Source organism: Protopterus annectens, chromosome 7.part1, assembly GCF_019279795.1.
Source record: "Protopterus annectens isolate FY-2018-M chromosome 7.part1, PAN1.0, whole genome shotgun sequence".
NCBI classification, from domain to species: domain Eukaryota; kingdom Metazoa; phylum Chordata; order Ceratodontiformes; family Protopteridae; genus Protopterus; species Protopterus annectens.
The window spans coordinates 112721036-112742565 of NC_056740.1; the positions used below are offsets into that span (position 1 = coordinate 112721036).

The window sequence follows — 21530 nt, forward strand, 5'->3', positions numbered from 1 at the left end:
CATGACATTAATTTAAGAATAGATAAATCTAAATTAAAGTTTTTCAGCAAGCCAGCTATAATAAAGCTGATAACATTGGATCAAACAGCTGTTGAGATTGTGACACGATACATACATTTATGAATTGCATTTTTATTTTCTACTCATAGATACAATAGTTAATAAAATTATAAAGCTAGTGTGCTTTCTGGTTAACAAAATCTAAAAGAGACCTGAGATTTATGACCACTCTCTTTAAGACTTACATATACCCAGTTTTGGAATATAATAGTTAACTCTGCTATAATACTAACTCTGCATTTATACTAAAGGATAAATTATATGGTTACATTCATTTATGGAAAGGTGTAAAAAGTCTTGCCATAAAGAGCAGTGCACCATTAAGCCCGCAGGTTATCGTTAAAATTGTGTGTTCAATAAATTTAAGACACATCAATACAGCAATTTGAACTAAGGCACAGAAAGTTTTATAAGAAGTATAAGAAACTTTGCCTCACAGAGCACCCCATAAATTGGAACAAGCTACTCCTAACAACATGTGAGTCACCAACATTGCAAACATTTAAGAATAATTTAGATATCACTCACATGTATATAATTCTGCATTGCTTGACAGCCTTAGATCCTGAACACTGCATCAGACTTATGAAACTTACATAACTTATGAGGCACTGATTGTGGATGCTATCAAACATTTTTGAATAGATATGTAAGCTCTGATACTATTTAAATGAAAATGCAAATTCCCTCTCTATTTGCATGTTATATTTATATTGTTTTAGAGAACTAGTGCACAACTGGAAGATAAAAAAAAAACTTATGTAATAATAATTTGTTAGCCCTGATTTGGTTAAAGTTGTCTTGAAAGCATTCTTGACAGATTCATGGATTGTGAGAAGGATATTATACAAGGCAACAATAGCTAGGTTCAGAAGATCACCAATAACATTGTATGGGTACCTTGTTGATTGTTGAGCTGTGTTCTAAGGAAGGCCAACAACCAAATAGGAATTGCTCTCCTAGTTTCATTGGCTCCTATAATTCATCATAGCAGGGTTTTTAACAGATTTCTCTATACCACCAAGGTTGTATGATCTCACAGTATATTTAACATTTTGTGGTATGGTGTTAAGAGCTTGTATTTCTCACAAAATGTATTTTTCTGTATTTTTTGTTTTTACTGGCACTGTGTGCTTGGCCTTTTTTCACCATGACTTACACAATTCTTGGATAAACACAATACACACACACACATATATATATATATATATATATATATATATATATATATATATACACATAATTCAGTGTAGCCATATATCTATGAGTGTGTGTCATTTGATCTAAAATAAAAATAATCAAATGATCTAACACAACTGATTTAAATGCACTTCATATAATATGGCATAGTTCAAAAACATTGCCTTCCTGCAACCCCTCATGTGTAATGCTTTGCCATCTAACATATATATAACAACTCTGTGGTCACACTACAATGGAAGAAAGGAAAAAACAATGGAAGTGCACCAGCAACTTGTACAATCCAATACACTGTAGTAAAGCAAAGTGCAATATTATTTATAAATTTATAAGAAAACTAAATGCCACTGATAAAAATCATAAGCTTTCTTTATCAGAGTTTTAACTGGTAAAAAACCATGTATGAATATATACATATGAAAAATAGTTTGTGCCGGTCAGCAACGATGTATATACACTATGTATATTAATGAAGCCTTGTATTGACTTATCAACTTGGCACATGTAAAACACCTGCCAAAAGGGTTATTTAAAGGAAGGCCTACAACCAAACAGGCATAGATGCTGGCTTCTTATGAAGAGGGATTTACAAACTAAAAGTGGAGACTCTTGGGGCTACTAATGCATGCCACTTTACCTGTACATATGCATCTTGAGTGTATGTTGATTTATCAAAATGCATATGCATTGAAACAGCTGATCAATGCTAACATTCAGAAAAGTAACATACTGAAATATCCACAGTGTCAAAAAAAATCACAAAAGGTAAAGAGTTTTCTTTTTCATTCCGTTAAACTAAAACCCTACCACTAAATTAAGACATCCTGTTATGGAGAAATTTTTTCTGAGGTAAGGTGAAGGGTTGGGATTACATCAAGGGAAAGGGTAGGGTTAGTGCACATTAATAAGGGTGGGCAGGGGGACTTCAAGGTGAAGAACACCCCATTTGCTACTTTAACAGGAATTTGTATAAGGCTGAAACCAGGTATTCTGTCACAGAGATAAATGTCTCACTCTGAAGTGGGCACTGACTTATTTACAATGATGATTACTGGAGCATAGCCTCATCTTGTTAATTGGTCCTGCACCACTGTGATAGCTATACAAATAAAGAGATGTACATCCCAAATTAGGCAAATGGATTTAATCTCTGCACTTCTTGTAATTTACTGTTAACTACAGACTGGACAAGAAGAAAACAAATGCAGATTGGTTATCTCAATCCCATAACCTATCCAAGTTAAGAGAAAACTAGGGTTCTATGCTGGGAGGGGGGAGTCACTCTTTCAGTTGTGGAAGATGCTTATATACTATGAATTACTGTAGTAAAGGAATGCTGTTTGCCCTGGGATAGTAAAGGAGTGCTGTTTGCCCTGGGCACCATAGCAATTAAGTCTAGCATCAGCTAGGGAAATATAAAACATTTAGTTAGATCCTTTTAAAAGACGGGCCTGCAGCCTAAACAGGCAAATGCTTTAGCATCTCAAAAAGAGGGATTTTCAAATCAAGAGCAGAGATTCTTGGTGGTTAACATAAACAAAAGCTGTGGATTTACCTATGGAGTCCACCGCGTTCACCTGCACAGTTGTGGAAGCAGTGGATTTATCAGTGGAGTTCAGCTTACCTGTGGAGTCCTAGAACCTGTGAGTTTATCTGTGGATTACCAGAGTACCTGTGAAGTTCTAAACATTATAGATGTACTTGTATAATCCTAGTTTACCTGGGAATTTACCAAGACTCTCAGACTGTGGAGGTGACAGGCAGCTTGTTCTAAATTACAGCAATAAAAGGAGGAAATAAATGGATTGGTGGGTTTCTGAGAGACGTGAACAATACTGAACTGCAAGTGTCTTGAATAGTCTGCATTTGTTTCCAGTTGCTGAAAATAATCTTGATTTAATTTAATAGTGCCATAAATAAACTACACTTCCTTCACAACTGTACTGCAAATAAACTGCACTGAAACCACAAACTGATTTTCTAGTGTATTGAACATAATGTGTAGGTGTAAATACACACACACACACACACACACATATACCTACGTGTATGTATGTATGTATATATATATATATATATATATATATATATATATATATATATGTATATATATATATATATATATATATATATATTTCTAAACTTAAAAGAAACTTTTGCTATTTTGGAATGAATATAGATGCTAGGCTATTCTCGATGTTTTGGTCGGTCTTATTCATTTAAATCACATTTTGAGTGTTTTCTTTTGTTGTAAAGTTTTCAGTCAAACTTCATCAGAAAATAGCAAAGTGAACCTAGGCTTATTATTTAACTGGCATGGTGAGTGGAGGATAGGTTAAGGAGTCCCCTAATCGATGACCCTTGGCTTATTGTTTAGCTGGTGTGGGGAGCGGGGGATGGGTTGGGGAGATCTTTAATCTATGAACCTAGGCTTATTGTTTAATTGGTGTGGCAAGTGGGGGATGGGTTAGGGAATTACGTAATCCATTTAAGGACACTGGAAATGGTCAGGTTTTCAATTAGTCCTGGGGTGTGTCTGCTCACAATTTTATCTGCCATTTTAACTCTATAACTAACAGTAAGTTGTCAGTGTTCCAAAGGGGATCAGTAATCCGTAGGGGATCTGTGACTTTTTTCTATGGTTCAAAAGCTAGTTACCCAATAGGTATCTGTCAGTAAAATGGCAGGTACAATTGCGAACAGACACAGCCCAGGACTAAATGAAAACCTGAGCATTTCCAGTGTCCTTAAATGGATTAGGTAACTCCTTAACCCATCCCCCGCTTGCCACACCAGTTAAACAATAAGCCTAGGTTCATGAATTAGGGAACCCCTTAACCCATCCCCCGCTCGCCACACCTGTCAAATATTAAGCCTAGGTTCATTTTATGTTATTTGCTGATGAAGTTTGACTGCAAACTTTACAATGAACAAAAGCACTCAAAATATAGTTTAAATGAATAAAAGACTGACCAAAAGACGGAGAATAGCCTAGTATCTATATTCCTTCGAAAACAGCAAACTTTTTAAAGTTTTTAAATAGTTGTTTGTACTTCTGTGCTAGTGGTGTTTTATATATATATATATATATATATATATATATATATATATATATATATATATATGCGCGTGTGTGTGTGTTTGTGTGTGCGTGCATGCGTGCGTGCATGTGTGCGTGTGTGCGTATGTGTGTGTGTGTGTGTGTGTGTGTGTGTGTGTGTGTGTGTGTGTGTGTGTGTGTGTGTGTGTGTGTGTATGCATATATACATAGAGGTACAGTTCAAAATACTGACAATCCAGAATGCAGACTGTCTGCGCGAGTGTTGGTGGGTTGCAGTTACAGTAAGAGTTAAATAAGGTGACAGATTTAACATTGTGCATGTTTGTTGTTGCACATTTCAGTCTCTGAGCCTATCTTGCATAGCATCAGTGTAACAGAAAGCTTTTTTTTAAGGAAAGGTGCAGGGTTAGAGTTAGAGGTAGGGGCAGGGTAAGGGTTAAGGTTAACACATGTTAGTAAAGTGGTGCACCCTAACCCCAACCCAAACCAAAGAGATTACACTACTTCATTGATTAAATGGTTACCTGGCTTAAGTGTGAGTAATTTGTTATTGATATTCTAATATACAACACTAAATATGTGATTTGTTTACCTTTTTAAAAGGTTGAGACTGTACCCCAACCTTTTGATACAGAGAGCTATAACCCAGATATGACCCAGAAGACCTATATATAAATAGTGATATAGGTGCTGAAGGGGCCAGGTGGGGATTGCATAGTGGTTAACATCTAATGCTGGCTCTGCCATTTTCAGTGGAAGGAGGCAGCTTGTATTGCCACATTGGCAACATCTGTAGGAGCATGCGTGTATTGTCTGTGGTAACCAGGCTAGTGAGTCCATCCTATCCCAGCAGTACAATGTGCAAGAGGAGGGTCGGTATATGCAGTAGCATGCATTATAAGTATCTTGAAAACTTCAGAACGCTATGCAACTGTACTAAAAAAACAAATAAATGAAGACAAAAATACTATACTACACAAACTTTTAGAACAATTGTAAAAACAACCCTAAAAAATTCTGGTCAGCCATTAAAGAAATCTTACATCCCGCCCAAAAATTCAACTCTAACCCTTCCTCCAATAACTCACCACTCAAAACTGCAGTAGAATTCAACTCATATTCCATAGATAGTATATCACCCCTAACCAAGGATTCCCCAGCACCTAATAGCAACAGCCACGTCACCACATCCACTTTCAAATTCAAAGCTGTATCTATAGCCTGTACAGAACTACTCTTTAAACTCAAACTATGCTCTGCTTCAGATGATGACCTGCCAAGCAAGTACCTTAAAATATCAACCAATAGCATTGCCTGTCTCAATCCTTATAAACAGGTCTGTCCAGGAATCCTAAATTCCTTCTCTCTGGAAAAAGTCAAACGATATCCTGCTATACAAAAGAGGAAATTCAACAGACATCACTATATTTAGACCAACAGCAATCTTATCCTCTCCAAAATACTTGAAAAAATGTATTCACAAACAATTGCTAAGCTATCTCCTGCAGGAAGAACTCCTGTCCCCCACACAACATAGCTTCCAACCCTCTTATTGTACTAAAACTGTTCTTCTAAGCTAGAGATAATAGCAGACTAGTGTCCTCCTTATTTCTGGACTTGTCTAAAGTCTTTGATACAGTTTGTCACAGCAAACTTCCACTTTAGATATCCTCTTTAGGTCTCTCCCACTGCACCTTTCTAGTTACCCAATAGGTATCTGTCAGTAAAATGGCACTACACTCTCCCTCCATACCTTCTAGTCATATCAATTTCCAACAAGGCTCTATCTTCCGTCCCCTTCTCATTAACATTCTTAACAACACTCTCCATACATCTGCACAACAGGTCTCCAAAATACAATACACAGACAACTCTGCACTCATATGCATGTCACACAACCTGGCACATCTCCAAAAAAATTACTCAAGAAGTTTTAACAGCCACTGAAATATGGCTTTGTGACTCACAATTCATGTTCAACCCCCCCCCCCTAAAAAAAAAAATCAAACGACAACTCACTCCCTCATGAAAAAAACAAAATTTAAAATCCTCTGTTTATAATTGCGCAAAATCAAGGTTAGAACCTCTACAAACCCCTGGCTCAGTAAACAAACCAGACAAATCCTCAAGTCCAGAGACGCTGCCTGGCTTTACTATCAAAAAAACAAAAAAACACAAAGCCTAACTAAGTACCAAGAACTGTGCAACCGTGCAAAAAAAATGCATTAGGCTGTTCAAAAAATCCTACTACATGACATTACAATCTAAATACCAACACAACTCCCAAATATTTTGCAAAAATGTAAACCAGCTACTAAAATCCATCCAAAAGGCTACCCCCAAACCAACCGCCCCGACACTAAAGTTCCCATCGAAACACAATTCAACTCCCACTTTGTGAACTCAATTCAATCCTTAGTATCACAGGACAGTTCCTTCCTCACTATCCCCCCAACACAAATAACACTAATACAAGCTTTACCCTCAAAACAGTTTCCACCACTTCAATCAAAAGCATGCTCTCCAAACTAAAAACCTCATCAACAGCAGCCGACCTACTCCCCAGCTATTTCTTGAAACTCACAGCAGATGCTATTGCTATCCCAGTCTCCACTCTCATAAACAGATCAATTGTTGAAAACTATGTGCCCAAACTCTGGAAAATATCCTATGTTACACCCATACATAAAGGTGGGACCTCCACTGAACTTAATAACTACAGACCTATTGCTTTACTCTCCCCCCTGGCCAAAATCCTAGAAAAATGCATCCATACCCAGATGCTAAAATATCTCCTAGACAACAACATCCTGTCACCTACTCAGCATGGTTTCAGGCCTGCCCATAGTACCACTACAGCCCTCCTCTGCTTCACAGACACAGTAAACCATCTCAAAAACGAAGGCCTGCAGGTGTCAACTCTTTTTTTGGATATGTCCAAATCATTTGACACAGTCTTGCACCAAATACTGCTAAATAAACTAAACCAATATTACCTATCAAATTGCATTCTTACCTGGTTCCAAAGCTACTTAACTGACAGGTACCAAGCTGTGAAATGGGAAAATTCTCTCTTTCCTCAGCTGCCCGTAACTATAGGAGTCCCACAGGGCTCTATACTACTATTCACAATCTTCACAAATGACTTCCATACCTCCACACAGCATGCATCTATCATTTCAGTATGCAGATGACACTACCTTAATCTGTGCTGCACAAAACATTCCCACCCTCATGCAAACAGCTCAACTAGCATTCTCTGACATTGAAAACTACCTAACCAAAGCCCAACTTATCCTCATTCCAAAGAAAACTCAGCTTATAATTATAACCAGTTCTAACAAAAACACTGATAACAGTCAATTCACTATCTACTCCACAAATGCTACTCCAATCGCTCCAGTGGCACAGGCTAAGCTATTGGGAATAACCATAGACTCCCACCTAAAATTTGATAGTCATTTCAACGTAACTATTAAAAAAGCACATGCCAAACTGGGATTACTCTACCGTATCAAACCATTTCTTACCAACAACACAAGATCAACCATTGCTCGCTCCCAACTTCGATCCACCCTACTCTATGCATCTCCCATTCTGACTAATCTCAACAAAACTGAACTAAGCAAAATGGAAGCCTGCTATAACAGAATTGCCCGCTTTGCTGCAAATTGCTCATATAGAACTCATCACTGTACTGCTTTGAGACAGCTCCATTGGCTTGAACTGCCCAGCCTCCTAACCTACAATCAGCTCTGCCTCTGTCATTCTATCTATTACCTCCCCAATAAGTGTCCTGCCCTCAAAAACCTAGTACAACATCACTCAGCCAAAAGGCCTCTTAGATCATCAACCAAGCTACTACTAGAAGTCACCAACAGCTACAATAGCTTTGGAGATGCACTATATAGTAGTTCAGTGGCTAAAAAATGGAACTCTGTCCCCACTAGCATTGAAAACACATCATCCAAAGCCTCCTTTAAAGACCTCATCAGGCAACATCTCAAGCAAAGTTGGCAGTGCCATGATTGCTCCCCAGGCTAGTGAAAGCGGATAAGGTACACATACTAAACCTAGAGTACTTGATTAAGATTGAAAACTATTCTCACTAACACTGGCTAATCTACAATGTATGTACTGTACCTGTGTACTATGTATGTATTCCACCTATGTTCCAAATTTCAGCTGTACACCACAAATCTATTAAGTACCTTTATTTTTAAATATTTTTTGTTTGTTCTCTCCACTGTAACTGTTGATGTGCTGCATACCACTGTAAAAACATGTCTTGTAATTTGTGTGTATACTGATCATGTCTAAATGTATCTGTAATTTTTCTATGTGGAGCTTTTCTCCTCGGGCCTCTGCTGAAAAAGGGTCTTTTGGGCTCAGTCAGACACCCCCGGTTAACAAATGTAAAATAAATAAATAAATAAATAAATAATGCAACCATTGAAGTCACTTCTCATAGCTGATTATTAATGATGACAGTGGATGATAATCTTAAATTCGATCTGCACATATAAAATTGCATTAAAAAAAATCACCAACGCTAGCGATGCTTTACACAGCCAGAACTTTTCATCAACACAAATAAAACTACACTTGCCACTACTTAACTCCTACCCATAGCCGGCCTTAGGCATAGGCCAACTAAGCAGCCGCCTAGGGCGCCGCTTTAGTGGGGGCACTTTACCAGTATTTATTTGGTGTAGGTAGACCAGGATGGGGGCACTGGGTGGTGTGGTGAGGGGTGCTGTTGTGCCCTTTGCCTAGGGCACTAGTTGACCTAAGGCCGCTCCTGCTCCTACCCTCTCTACTTTATGGCACTCCAATCATTACCAACCTCCAGGCATCACAAAAAAAAAAGAACTTAAATAATTTTACAATAAAAAGGCAACATTTGCAGAAAATACCCCTTTCAGAACCCACCACTGTAAAGCACTAAAAAGCCTAAACTTGTTAGAACGACCCTATTGTTGAACACATACACAGCTTCTTACTATCTATAAAGTTATCAAGATTGTCTAGCACTAAGTACCATTCTATACAACTATGTTCCCAATCTGTCATTTACAATCCCATGCCGAAAAACTCTTGTCTTTCAACAAACCTATGAAATCTGCTGGGCATGGTCTGTATTCATTCTATGTTTCTAAGGCCTGAAACTCTTTACCTGAATCCATCAATACCCTCCCTGCAGTCCTTTTAAACCATTCCAAAAGGCTTCCTAGTCAAAATGTGGTTCTGTTCTTGCTCAACCCCAGGATAAACTACATTCCTAAATATGAACAATACCCTATTCATACCTTACACCTCCTTACTCAATGCTTAAGCACTGTACCCCTTCTGCTGACCAGATCCCAGCTGAATATCTGCAAAAAGCAGCAAAAGCAGTAGCTTATCCCATATCCATCCTGATAAATAGAACAATTAATGAAGGATCCATCCCAGCCATCTGGAAAATTTCACATATTATCCCCCTACACAAAGGAGGGAACTCAAATGAATATTCTAACTATTGGCCTATTATCTCCCCTAACCAAAATAATGGAAAAATGCATTCATCATCCGCTTCTAGGTCATCTAACTCAGCACAACATACTGGCTAAAAGCCAACATGGCTTTAGGCCATTCCATAGTACCACTACTGCCCTCCTATCCTTCACTTACACTAGTAATAGAAACCACACTAACAACGTCCTCTCTTCTGCTCTATTTATTGATCTTTCAAAAGCTTTTGATATGGTAAACCACTCATTGCTTATAAATATTCTTAAATCGCTCTCTCTGGATACTTTGTCTATAAACTGGTTTACTTCCTACCTGAGTAACAGGCGACAGGCTGTACTCTGGGAGAATAATCTATCATCCCATCTCCCAGTAACACTGGGTGTCCCTCAGGGCTCCATTCTAGGTCCTCTCTTATTTTCTATTTTTATCAATGATCTCTACTTAGCTATTCCTAATGCAACCTGCATACAATATGCATATGATTCTACATTAATATGCACAGCTAAATCCTCATCCGAACTACAATTCCAAACACAAAAAGTATTTAACATAGCGGAGTCTTAGTTTTTAAAGCGCTGCCTCCTTTTGAATCCCAAAAAAACTAAGCTCCTCCTCTTCAATCCCACCAGGAAGTCCACACCAATAGATTTCTCAGTCATTTCTAATAATGGCACCCTTATATCCCCTGACTTCACCACCAAACCCCTAGGGATTACAATAGACAGCAACCTTAACTTTGACACCCACATTAACAACACTATAAAACCAGTTAATAGAAAAATGGGCTCCCTTTACAGACTCAAGCCCTTCTTAACTCTTATAGCCAGAACCACTATTGCCCACTCCCATCTAATCTCTACTCTAGTCTATGCCTCACCTATATATTCTAACTTATCAAAACAAAATCTGCTCAAACTAGCTACCTCCTATAACAACATTGCCAGATTTGACACTGGTAATCCTTTCAAAACCCACCACTGTCAGAATCTAAAGCAGCTAGAATGGCTTGAATTACAAAATCAGCTTCAATTCAACCAACTTAGCATTGCCCACAAAATCCTTAACCAGTCTAATAACACTCCAGTACTCATAGACCTCATTACCCCCTATAAAAATCTCAGTACCTTACATTCATCAAATAAACTCCTAGTTAGCATCAGGAAGTCTTATAACAAGGCAGATGACTCTCTGTTCTCAAACACAACTGGGAAAAAATGGAACCTTCTGCCTAGTCAACTCACCTCCCTTCCTTCCTTACCCCTCTTCAAACAAAAACGTAAAACTTTCCTTAATTCTCACTGGCTAGGTCCATGTACTAACCCTGACTAATCTATCACTATTACTAAATCCTTTCTAACTCTACTTTCACCACTGTGATACATTTTCTGTAACTTCAAATGAAAGCAAATAGTGAATAGTTTGAAAATGTTACCTCCCACTAAATGTAATCATCTTGCTCTAATTTTGTAAATAGTTTTATGAAATGTACTGTTCTATATGTACATTTTTTTTATGTTTATTTTATTGTAATCTTAAAAATTCTTGAATGTATGTATCTGTCTTGGAGCTTTTCTCCCTGGGCCTCTACTGAAAATGGACATATATCCAGTTGGACTAGCCCGATCAACAAATGTAAAATAAATAAATAAATAAAATAAAATAAATACTATCCCCTCTTCTCTCACTTCCTTAATTCAATCTATTTCTCTCCCTGACACTCTTTTTAAATATGCTTTGACCCTGTTTTTCTCTCACTTCATATTGCAGGTCCTGTTTGTGTTGTACTAACATATGTTTAATGTTTCTATAAAGTGGCTAACATTTCTCTAAATATTACATCATTGTCATATAAGTTGCATTTACTCTTAACCAGTGTTTTCATATTATGTCTAAATAGGTAAAAATTCAACTGCAGATGTTTTTGTATTATTTTTGAAGACTGCAAAATGGTTGTTCTTAATATGTTTTTGTAATACTTTGAAGCTTTTCTCCCAGGGCCTCAAATGAAAATGGGCACCTACCCAGTCAGACATTCTGGATAATCAAATGCCAATAAATAAAATAATGTATGAAGTGAATGAAGACCATTCAGTCTAACAAAGATAGGGTGTTAGATTCAAGTGTCCATAGAAGTGATGGGATGGCCCACGCAATAGTTTCCAAATCTCACCTCCAAGGGGAACAAATGGGCTGCTAAAAGGAATGAATGGCCCCTAGGCCTCTCACCCCCACTGTTGAGCCTGAGATTCATCCAAAAGGAGGAGCATTAAGCTGCTTGGCTGCAGGAGGATGGGAGACATTAGGTAAAACTTGTGAGCTAGAAAAAAAATTGAGATTGTAGCATTTTGGAAAATGTAATTTTAACTGTGAAACACCGAGTTATGATTGTCACTGTTTGACTGTAACTTTAACAATTTCTGTCATAAAGTCTGGTTCACTGTTTTGCTGTAACTCCAGTAACTTCTGTCATTATAAACTCCTGTTTGGTATCTACTTCTTTGAAGTCCAGACCAATACGAAGGGACTCTGGCTGACAAGGTTTGCAGACAATTGCAAGTTGGGAGCTATTATTAACTCCCCAAGTGATGTAGACATTCTACAGAAAGGCCTCACGGAGACCAATGACTGGTGTCAAAACCATGACCTTAAGCTTAATGCCAAAAAAATGCGTCGTCATCTCCTTTGGGAAAAACTCAATTCCCACTAATTACCACATCAATGGGAGCCCACTGAACACTGAAGGTGTTATAAGAGATCTGGGGACACAGGTTGACAGCAACCTCTTCTTTGACCACCACATTGCCACTTGGACAGAAAGTCCTTCTATGTGGCACATCTCATTACCAAGGGTTTTGCATCCAGGAAGAAAGAGGTCGTCATCTCTCTCTACTCTTCCCTCATTAGGCCAATCATCGAGTACAATGCCCTATTTGGCATGTACCTCACTAGACACCTGCAACAACTGGAGAGGCCACAAAAGTACCTCACAAAGAGGATACTAGGCCTTAAACACTTGTTCTATATGGACAGATTCAAAAAACTCCAACCATTCTCTGTTTCATATTGCCTACTTAGAGGCAATCTCTGCTTGACTTACAAAGCTATGTCTGACCCAGCTCTGTTAGAAATTCTACATCAAAAGAAATCTTAATCCCTTCGCACCACACACTCCAGAGATCTCAACCTCAATACCACAATTAACAGAACATGCTGGAGGGACAGGTTCATAACCCAGAGACTGCCCATGGTGTGGAACAGACTCCCATACATGTCAAGCAGAGCACCTTGCTGACCCTCTTCAAGAGAAGTCTTGATGAGTGGATGGGAAATAGAAAATTCATCCCAGGGATTACTCCAGTGGCTCTACTCGACAGAGGCACTGGAAACTAATGTCGGGTGACACGATGCCAGGGTAATCATGTGGCTAGGCTTGTAAAGGCCCCATGGCCATTAGCCTAGTACATACCTGTGAACCTATGAACCTGTTAAGTTTGCTGAAAAAATCAAATGCAGTTTGTGCCATTTTGACAAGCAAACATGATCTCTTCAGGGTACCATCAATCCCACATAAAATCTCCAAATACAATTTATGAAAAAAAAGAAAAAATGAATGAACGAAAGAAAGAAAAACAGCTAATAAACTTTCCAGGATAGCAATTATTTTTGTTAAGTTCCATCAATTGTGCTCATAAATCTCTTTCTCAGTCTCACCAGAAACATGCCTTCCATTCAATCACTGTTGCATCATCTCATGAAAACACAAGGGAATGAGCACTCTTTTTTACTTCACCTACAACGTTTCTACTTGCAGCAATAACACCATGTCATTTTGGGAATGTACTCAATATAAGCAGTTCCAGCCTCTTTGCACACCAAGCAACAATCTACTGTCAACTTCAGCTTTAAGTCCTGGTTCCGTTTCCTTCCTGGAAAGGTCTGTTGTGCACAATATGTTAAGTTTCAATTCATGTATGTATAACTGACAACTAGAACCTCAAATATATACAGACTGTTCCTGCTGGACTACTGTGCTACCCTCTTTAAAAAATGTATATTGTACAGGCAGACAGGCATGCATATATAGTCACCTGCCTCACAGCTGCCAACTCTAATGGTTTGCCTTTAGTCTATCAACAGCATAAATGGTAGTGGACTGGTCACAAAGTTATAGCTCTCTGTCAATGTTTAAAAGTAATTCTTCTCCTTTATGGGTCAGACTTTTAGGCCTCCCTCTATAATGTTCTACAGCATAGTGTACAATTACAAAAGTCGCTACCTCTGTTGTCCTCTTTTGTTGATATCGCATGAATCTACTGCTGTGGTAACTGTAATGTCTTTCTACCATTCTGTATACAGATATTTTTCATTATCTTAAAGCCTTGGCCTAAGTGAAACATGCACTTTGGGTCAGCTGTACCAGTTAACAGTAAAATACATAAACTCAATACCCTCATGACTCTAAATAAAAACTCAACATAAACTAATAAAAGCACTTCCTATAATGATAATGCTGAAATTACAGTAACAGCAACAGCAGTATGCTATAATTATACATTTTAATATTAGACGTGAAAATAAATTAGAATTTTTCTTTTCTTGTTTTGGAAAACAATGATTCCTTATTAAGCGTATATTGGCAATAAAAATAATGACGCTCAAATTATTTATTCTCTAAATGTAGGTTGTATTGTCACATGTTGTTTACAAAGGAGGAATTTATGCACTCAGTTTTGATTTGAGATCCAGACATTTTATTGAATTACTAGTAAGCCAAGAATTATAGTAATTCATTTCACTAAGCCATACTGTTAAAGTCGGATTACCTTTTTCTGGAGAACATTAATTTTCCTTTCTTTTACTTCCAACATATCTTTCATATCACGAATCTCTCCAGCAAGTGTCCCCTTTTCTTCTGTGAGATCCTGTAGTTGCTTTGTTTTTTTGTTAAGAAATGTTTCTTTCTCTTCCAGTCGTAACCGTAGTGCATCAACCTAAAATAAGTATGAACATATTAACTTAATGTGGAACTCATTTGTCATAAACATTACAGCCAACATACAATTCAGTGCAATCAAAATGTAAGTAACCAGTCATAACAAAATATGTATTTCGCTGTTAAAACTTAATTCTTGTGTGAATTGAAACACAAAGCAAACTGTGATATTATACATTGATTCAATTGTAATGAACATTTCTTCCCATACTTAAAACAAAAACAAACAAAAAAAAGGTAATACTGCATAAGCTGAAATTCCCATTAAGCCCAAGACCTTTCTGCTGGAGAACTTCAACTATCCATCAATACACTGGCTGTACAACACTGCCAATGGTCAGTATGCTCAGCTCATCTTTGACATTATAAATACTAACTTTTTCTTGTAAATAGTAACCATCCTATTACATACCCCATATCCATGGTCTAGGCCTCACAAATATGACCATTTCTTGCATATCTCCATATATATCATCATATATTGTTAAATCAGACCATAATTTAGTGGCCTTTTCATTTGAAACTGATGGCACTTCCTCTGTAAACAGTTCTGTGTTTAGGGACTTCTAAAAAAGTAAACCTTCATCAGTCACTTGAAGACCTGAATAAATAAAGCTGTAATCCTCCTCCAAAGGATCTCTTTGCTAAAGCTGCTACCTATGCTTCTGACTTCTGCTCCCACTTAAATAGTTGTATTGATAAGGCAGTCGTAATCTGTACCAAATATAATGAAAACTTAATAACAAACTATGTATAAATAAATTATTTAACAAGTGAAAGAAACAGCTTGATTATTATAAGAGATCTCATAGATTCATTGGTAAATACTAGGTAAGCTGCCCTTGTGGACCATTTTAAGCCTAGTCAGGTTCCCTTTTTATGCTTGAAATAACCTGTCCCATTTGGTTATATTATTCCTAATTAGAATAACTGGATCATACCACAGATAATTTGAGGGGACTCATACATGAGATAAAGCATTAGGAGCTGCCTCTAACCATTAGTAGTGCAGGAGGCAGTCCTGGGGTAAATGTTCTGTTTCCCATCCGTAGATCTAAAATGTGCTTGAATAAGAACAGGGATGAAGTTTGTTTTATGAGGATGGGAAGCCTTTTCCAGAGCAGCGGTATCTTCTGCAAGATATAGCTGCCCCTTCAAACCATTCTTCTAATATTACAGAAGAGGGTTAGAACCCTAGAACAAGTATTTGTGATGCCATATGACTTGCTGATGTGCAGTAAATCCATCAGTAATGGGTCAGATGATGCCTTGCATACCATACACAGGTCACCTCTTGGCAGTCTGCAGAATACAAAATATAGTGCTACAGCTTTCAGCCAGTCCATGTAAGACACGCTGTTTAGGCATTGTATCCTTTTAGTAAGGTATCTCTGTGGGCATTACAATTTTTGCATGTATCCTGACAAATACATCCAAAGGGGGCATTATATTCAATGGTTGGCCTAATTAGGGCTGAATAAAGGGGGACAATGACATCCCTAGATCTAGACACAATTCCTTTATTTATAAGCTGCCAATGTGGTAGTTCCCTGGGGTAGATGACTCCCCAAGGGATACAAAAATGACATTTATTTTCAGTCCACGAGTTTAGCACCATTTATTTATTTGTGACAAACCTTCTTGCAGGAGGGCTAAGTCATTTGGAGATTCTATGACTGCTACTGAGTTGCAGTCATCTGCTAACTTAGTCAGTCAGAGCCCTTTGGTATTGACTTTTACTTCAGAAAAGTAGATGACAGACAGAAGAGGTCCCAGCACAGAACCCTAGGGGACTCCATTGGTGACTGGTCTCTTTGTGGAGACAACTTCCCCTGTTTTGAATATCTGTGTAGTATCTCTAAGCCAACTGGCAATCCAGTGGGTGACATGGGGTTTATTCCAAGTTTATTTAGCTTTTCTACTAAACCCGAGTGAGGAATTGTGTTAAAAGCTTTGGCTAGCTTGAGGTATATGGTATCTACCATTTTGCCTTCATCCATTGCTTTGCTGACCTTTTCAAATAAATCCACCATATGGGCCTATACTTAAGAGCTTAAGAGAACCATTAGGAAGCTCAAAGCTGAGTATGAGATTAAAATAAACACTAAAAACAAAAATAACTACAAGCTTTTTGTTAACTAAGTCAGGAAATTAAAAAGTAATACCCAATAATGTTCAGAGCTAGTTCACAATGATATTCCACTCTGTGACCCAAAGGAAATAGCTTACATCCTAGCTAATAAATTTAGTGCAAAGTTTACTCCACCCACAGCTATACCTATTCGACAGGTTCCATGATCCCAGATACCCCCATTTAAATACTATGGAACAGGTTTCTTGACCATCTCAAAAACTAAGAACACCTAATCCATGGGCCCAGATACCATATCGGGTTGCCTGATTATCAGTGCTGAAGAATAACAAGCCTTTTTACTGGTTACAGTCCTGAAGCACAGAAAACAGCCATTGCAATGCCATTACCCAAGGCTGGCCCAGCCATGGACTCTGATAACTATAGACCCATTAGTCTCACTTGTCTCATATGTAACACTATGGAGTGCATTATCCTAGACCACATTTACCTGTGCATTGTAAACCTCTTAACCCTGGGCCCTACCTATTCAGCTTTGTCAATGAAAGGTCTTGCTTCTTTAGCCTCAGTAATTTCTTTGAAAAATTAACCAGTAGGTAGTGGTTATGCAGTTCGTACAACATATCTATACATGGCCAAAGACTTTGGCACTGCTCCCCAAGCCGGCCTTATTGATAGACTTAAAAATTCTTTATGCTGCGCTGTGGATAGCTATTTGTCTGATAGAGCCCTTGTGATTCGAGTCGCAGGTGCACTTCTAAAAGCAAAAAAAAAGCTTACCAGTGGTACTACAGGGTACAAATTGGGATCCTCCCCTATTTGGCATATATGTCTCAGACCTTCATGCCAGGACTGTTAACTGAGTGTTATTCAGTCCTTATTTGACTCACATTTCCTTCAAAATGTGTTAGACCATGTTGACAACTAGTACAAGGACAATGGTCTCAATTTAAATATAAAAAGTAGCATAGTTTGTTTTGTCACTTTTACTTGCCATACAGGAGATACATCCCTCTAATCAGACACTGTTGGATGGGAGCTAGGCAGTCTTGTTGATAATTCCTTATTTGTCCATGTCTCCACAGTAGCTAGGAAATCCTTTTATTTAGCTCAAATAATTTCTAAAGGCATCTCCTCTAGATCCAAAGAAGTATTCCTCCTTTACATGTACTTTATCAAGCCAATTATTAAATATAATGAGCATTTTGACAAGTATATGTATAAGACACAATGTAAACTAAGAACTGAAACAAAAGCAGTTCATGGACTCCACTTGCAGCAGACTAGGTTAAGAAACAAACCCAGAAGGTTGAATTGTCGCATAAAATCCTTTATTTGCTTAAAATAAAAAATCTGATTAGCAGTTTCATTTAAACCATATGTTAATCTTCATCAGACAGTTGGTAATTTTGAAATCACTTCCTATATAAGCTTCTGTAACATTGATTGGTAAATCAACTCATGAATATTAATAAAATTTAAACACTTCATCTCATGAATATAAAACACATTCTAAAAAGCATCTGCCTGCCACTCTATTGCTATCAAGTTAATGGTAAACTGTAAATAGAATTCATGTCAACTTCTTATATATGTACAGTTAAAGACCACTACTAGAACATTTTTATATAACATACTTCTAAAAAGTGTTTGTTCTGCACTGAATAAAAACAAACTATACATGGTTCTGAATGACTTCTTATCTGATTAAAAACATATTGATTAGGTCACTACACCAATATCAAATGTGCATTCTTTTTTGTACAGCAGCGGTGGTGCAGCGGTAGAGTTGTTGCCTCACAGCAAGAGGTTCTCCTGTTCGATTCTCGGCTGGAGTGCCTTCTGTGTGGAGTCTACATGTCCTCCCCGCTGTCGAGTGGCGTTCAAACGACATGTGTGAATGGGCATGCCTTCGTTGAAGGTTGGACTTCTTCGGGCTAGCAACTCGGCACCATAAAAATCTACTGCCAGTCATTAGCAGACAGGAGTTGTGGCAACCCCTAACCGGGAAAAGACAAACAAGAACAACTCTTTTTTATATGAATATATATATATATATATATATATATATATATATATATATATATATATATATATATCAAAGAGGTTAAATATTGAATAAATATGTAAAAAATTTTAAAAATATATATGTATAAAACATATCATGTGTGTAAAATATGTAGGTTAAAATGTGTTTGTTAATAAGTATGTATGTATGTATAAATATGTCAAAATGTGGATAAAAAGCAATACATTTTATTTATTTAGATGTTGCTATCTTAACTTTTTTCCTTTTAAGAACTTTCAACTTCAGCACTGGGGCAATGGAGATCCACTCATTCAATCCTGGCCAACTATCCGCCTGTAGGCGGATTTGCCACTTTAGTTCTTTTATTTCTAAAAGGAGCCCCCATGGCTTGTTGTCTTGTGCACACACTGAATCTATAGCCATAAAACTGAATCTGTGATCAGTATTGCAATTAATGTGCCTAGCCAAAGCATTATTTAACTTTTGTTTCTTTACAGCATAATCATGCTCATAAATCCTCTGCCAGAATTTTCTCTCCGTTTAGCTAACGTAGAAGCACGGGCAGGAAGTGCAAAATGCCATATAAACCACTGCTTTCGAAGAACAAGAATATTTACTGTTCACATAATATGAGGTATTCCTCACTGTAAAGCTATTGGCTACTTGGACTTTATAACACCATGAACATGCCCCACACTTAATCATTCCGTCTATTTTGCATTTCAGTTACTTGTTTCATTTTAAGTAAATCTTTGAGATTAAGCCCTTTTCTATATATGATCGTGGGTTTGTCTCCCATATATTGCACAATATTTCGATTACGAACTAAAGAAAATTATAGAGAAGGAACAACAGATACGCAAGGATTCGTGGAGTTTTTTAGCACATGTTAATGGAATTCCCTATTAGGCCAATAACACTCTAGTAACTACTGATGTTAAAGATCTTTACACCATCACCCCACAAGACATTGGCCTGGAGTGGGTGAATGAGATGCTGTTAGAGCACAAGGTAGCTCATGACGCTATAACCTTAACTTTAGACCTTTTAGACTTGGTTCAAGGTAACAAGTTTATCTCTTTTGACAACAACTATTACCTGCAGAGTAGAGAGGTGGCCATGGGGTCGCCATGTGGTGGAGCTTTTGCTAATATTGTAATGGCATATTGGGAGAAAAAAGTTTGTGTTCCTGTCTAGGTATCACTCAAACATCATATTATATCTCTGTTTCTAAGATGATATATGTTTAATTTGGAAAGATTCAAACAGTGAATTGGAGAATTTTTTGAAACACATTTATGAAATCACCACCTTCCTTCAATTTACATGAAAATATAGCACTCAATCTATTCACTACCTGGATATTTCTTTATGTAAAGATCACATTAATAACAGATATGTGGCTAGAATTTTTAGGAAGGAAACCTATTCTAATTCCTTCCTTCATTTTAGCAGCTCACATCCTTTTCACCGAAAGAGGTCGGTCATTAAGGGGCAACTGGTTCGATTAGTCCGGATGACCCCCACTTTTGAAGATTTTTTAGATGAGTGCAATTTCTTAAGTTCCATGTTTCTTAGAAGGGCCTACCCAGGCCAACTTGTTGATGAATTAGTAGAAGAAGTTAAAATAAAGAGACTGAATGGCCATTTCAAACCAATATTAGACAAGCAGCATACAACTTTAGAACTGACTGATTCTCACAGAGAGGTAGGTGTTGGTGAGGCTAACCCCCAGAACATTTGTCTGAATGGAATAAAAGAGGTTTCATCAGATTTCTCTAAGGCACTTGTTATTACTTATAGCAAGGCAGCTTATGCATTCAGATCCATCTTTGAGAAAAATTGGCTTATATAGCTAGAAGATTCATACATGAGACAATACGTGGGAGACAAACCCACGATCATATATAGAAAAGGGCTTAATCTCAAAGATTTACTTAAAATGAAACAAGTAACCTAAACACAAAATAGACAGGGAATGATTAAGTGTGTCATAAATAATAATCATAAAGTCCAAGTAGCCAATAGCTTTACGGTGAGAAATACCACATGGGGGCTTCTTTTAGAAATAAAAGAAATAAAGTGGCAAATAGTTGGCCATGATTGAATGAGCGGAGCTCCATTGCCCCAGTGTTGAAGTTGAAAACTCTTGAAAGGAAAAAATTTAAGATAGCAACATCTAAATAAACAAAATGTATTGCTTTTTATCCATATTTTGACATATTTATACATACATACTTTTTAACAAACACATTTTAACCTACATATTTTACATACATGTTTTATACATATATATATTTTTAATTTTTTACATATTTATTCAATATTTAACCTATTTAATATATATTCATATGTATTTATATTTTTACATATAAAAAAGAGTGCACATTTGATATTGGTGTAGTGACCTAATCAATATGTTTTTAATCAGATATAAAGTCATTCAGAACCATGTATAATTTGTTTTTATTCAATACAGAACATACACTTTTTAGGAGTATATTATATAAAAATGTTCTAGTAGTGGTCTTTAACTGTACATATATAAGAAGTTGACATGAATTCTATTTACAGTTTACCA

The 21530-nt window shown here is 37.2% G+C and overlaps 1 protein-coding gene across 1 annotated transcript in view; it reads right to left on the reverse strand.

Annotated features, from left to right (window-relative positions):
- Positions 1–21530, reverse strand: part of ERC2 (ELKS/RAB6-interacting/CAST family member 2) — a 6021505-nt gene that overhangs the window by 3395621 nt on the left and 2604354 nt on the right. Inside the window, exon 7 of the mRNA XM_044078585.1 lies at positions 14659–14826. Within this exon, the coding sequence (XP_043934520.1) occupies positions 14659–14826 (168 nt within the window). The remainder of the gene's footprint in view (positions 1–14658; positions 14827–21530) is intronic.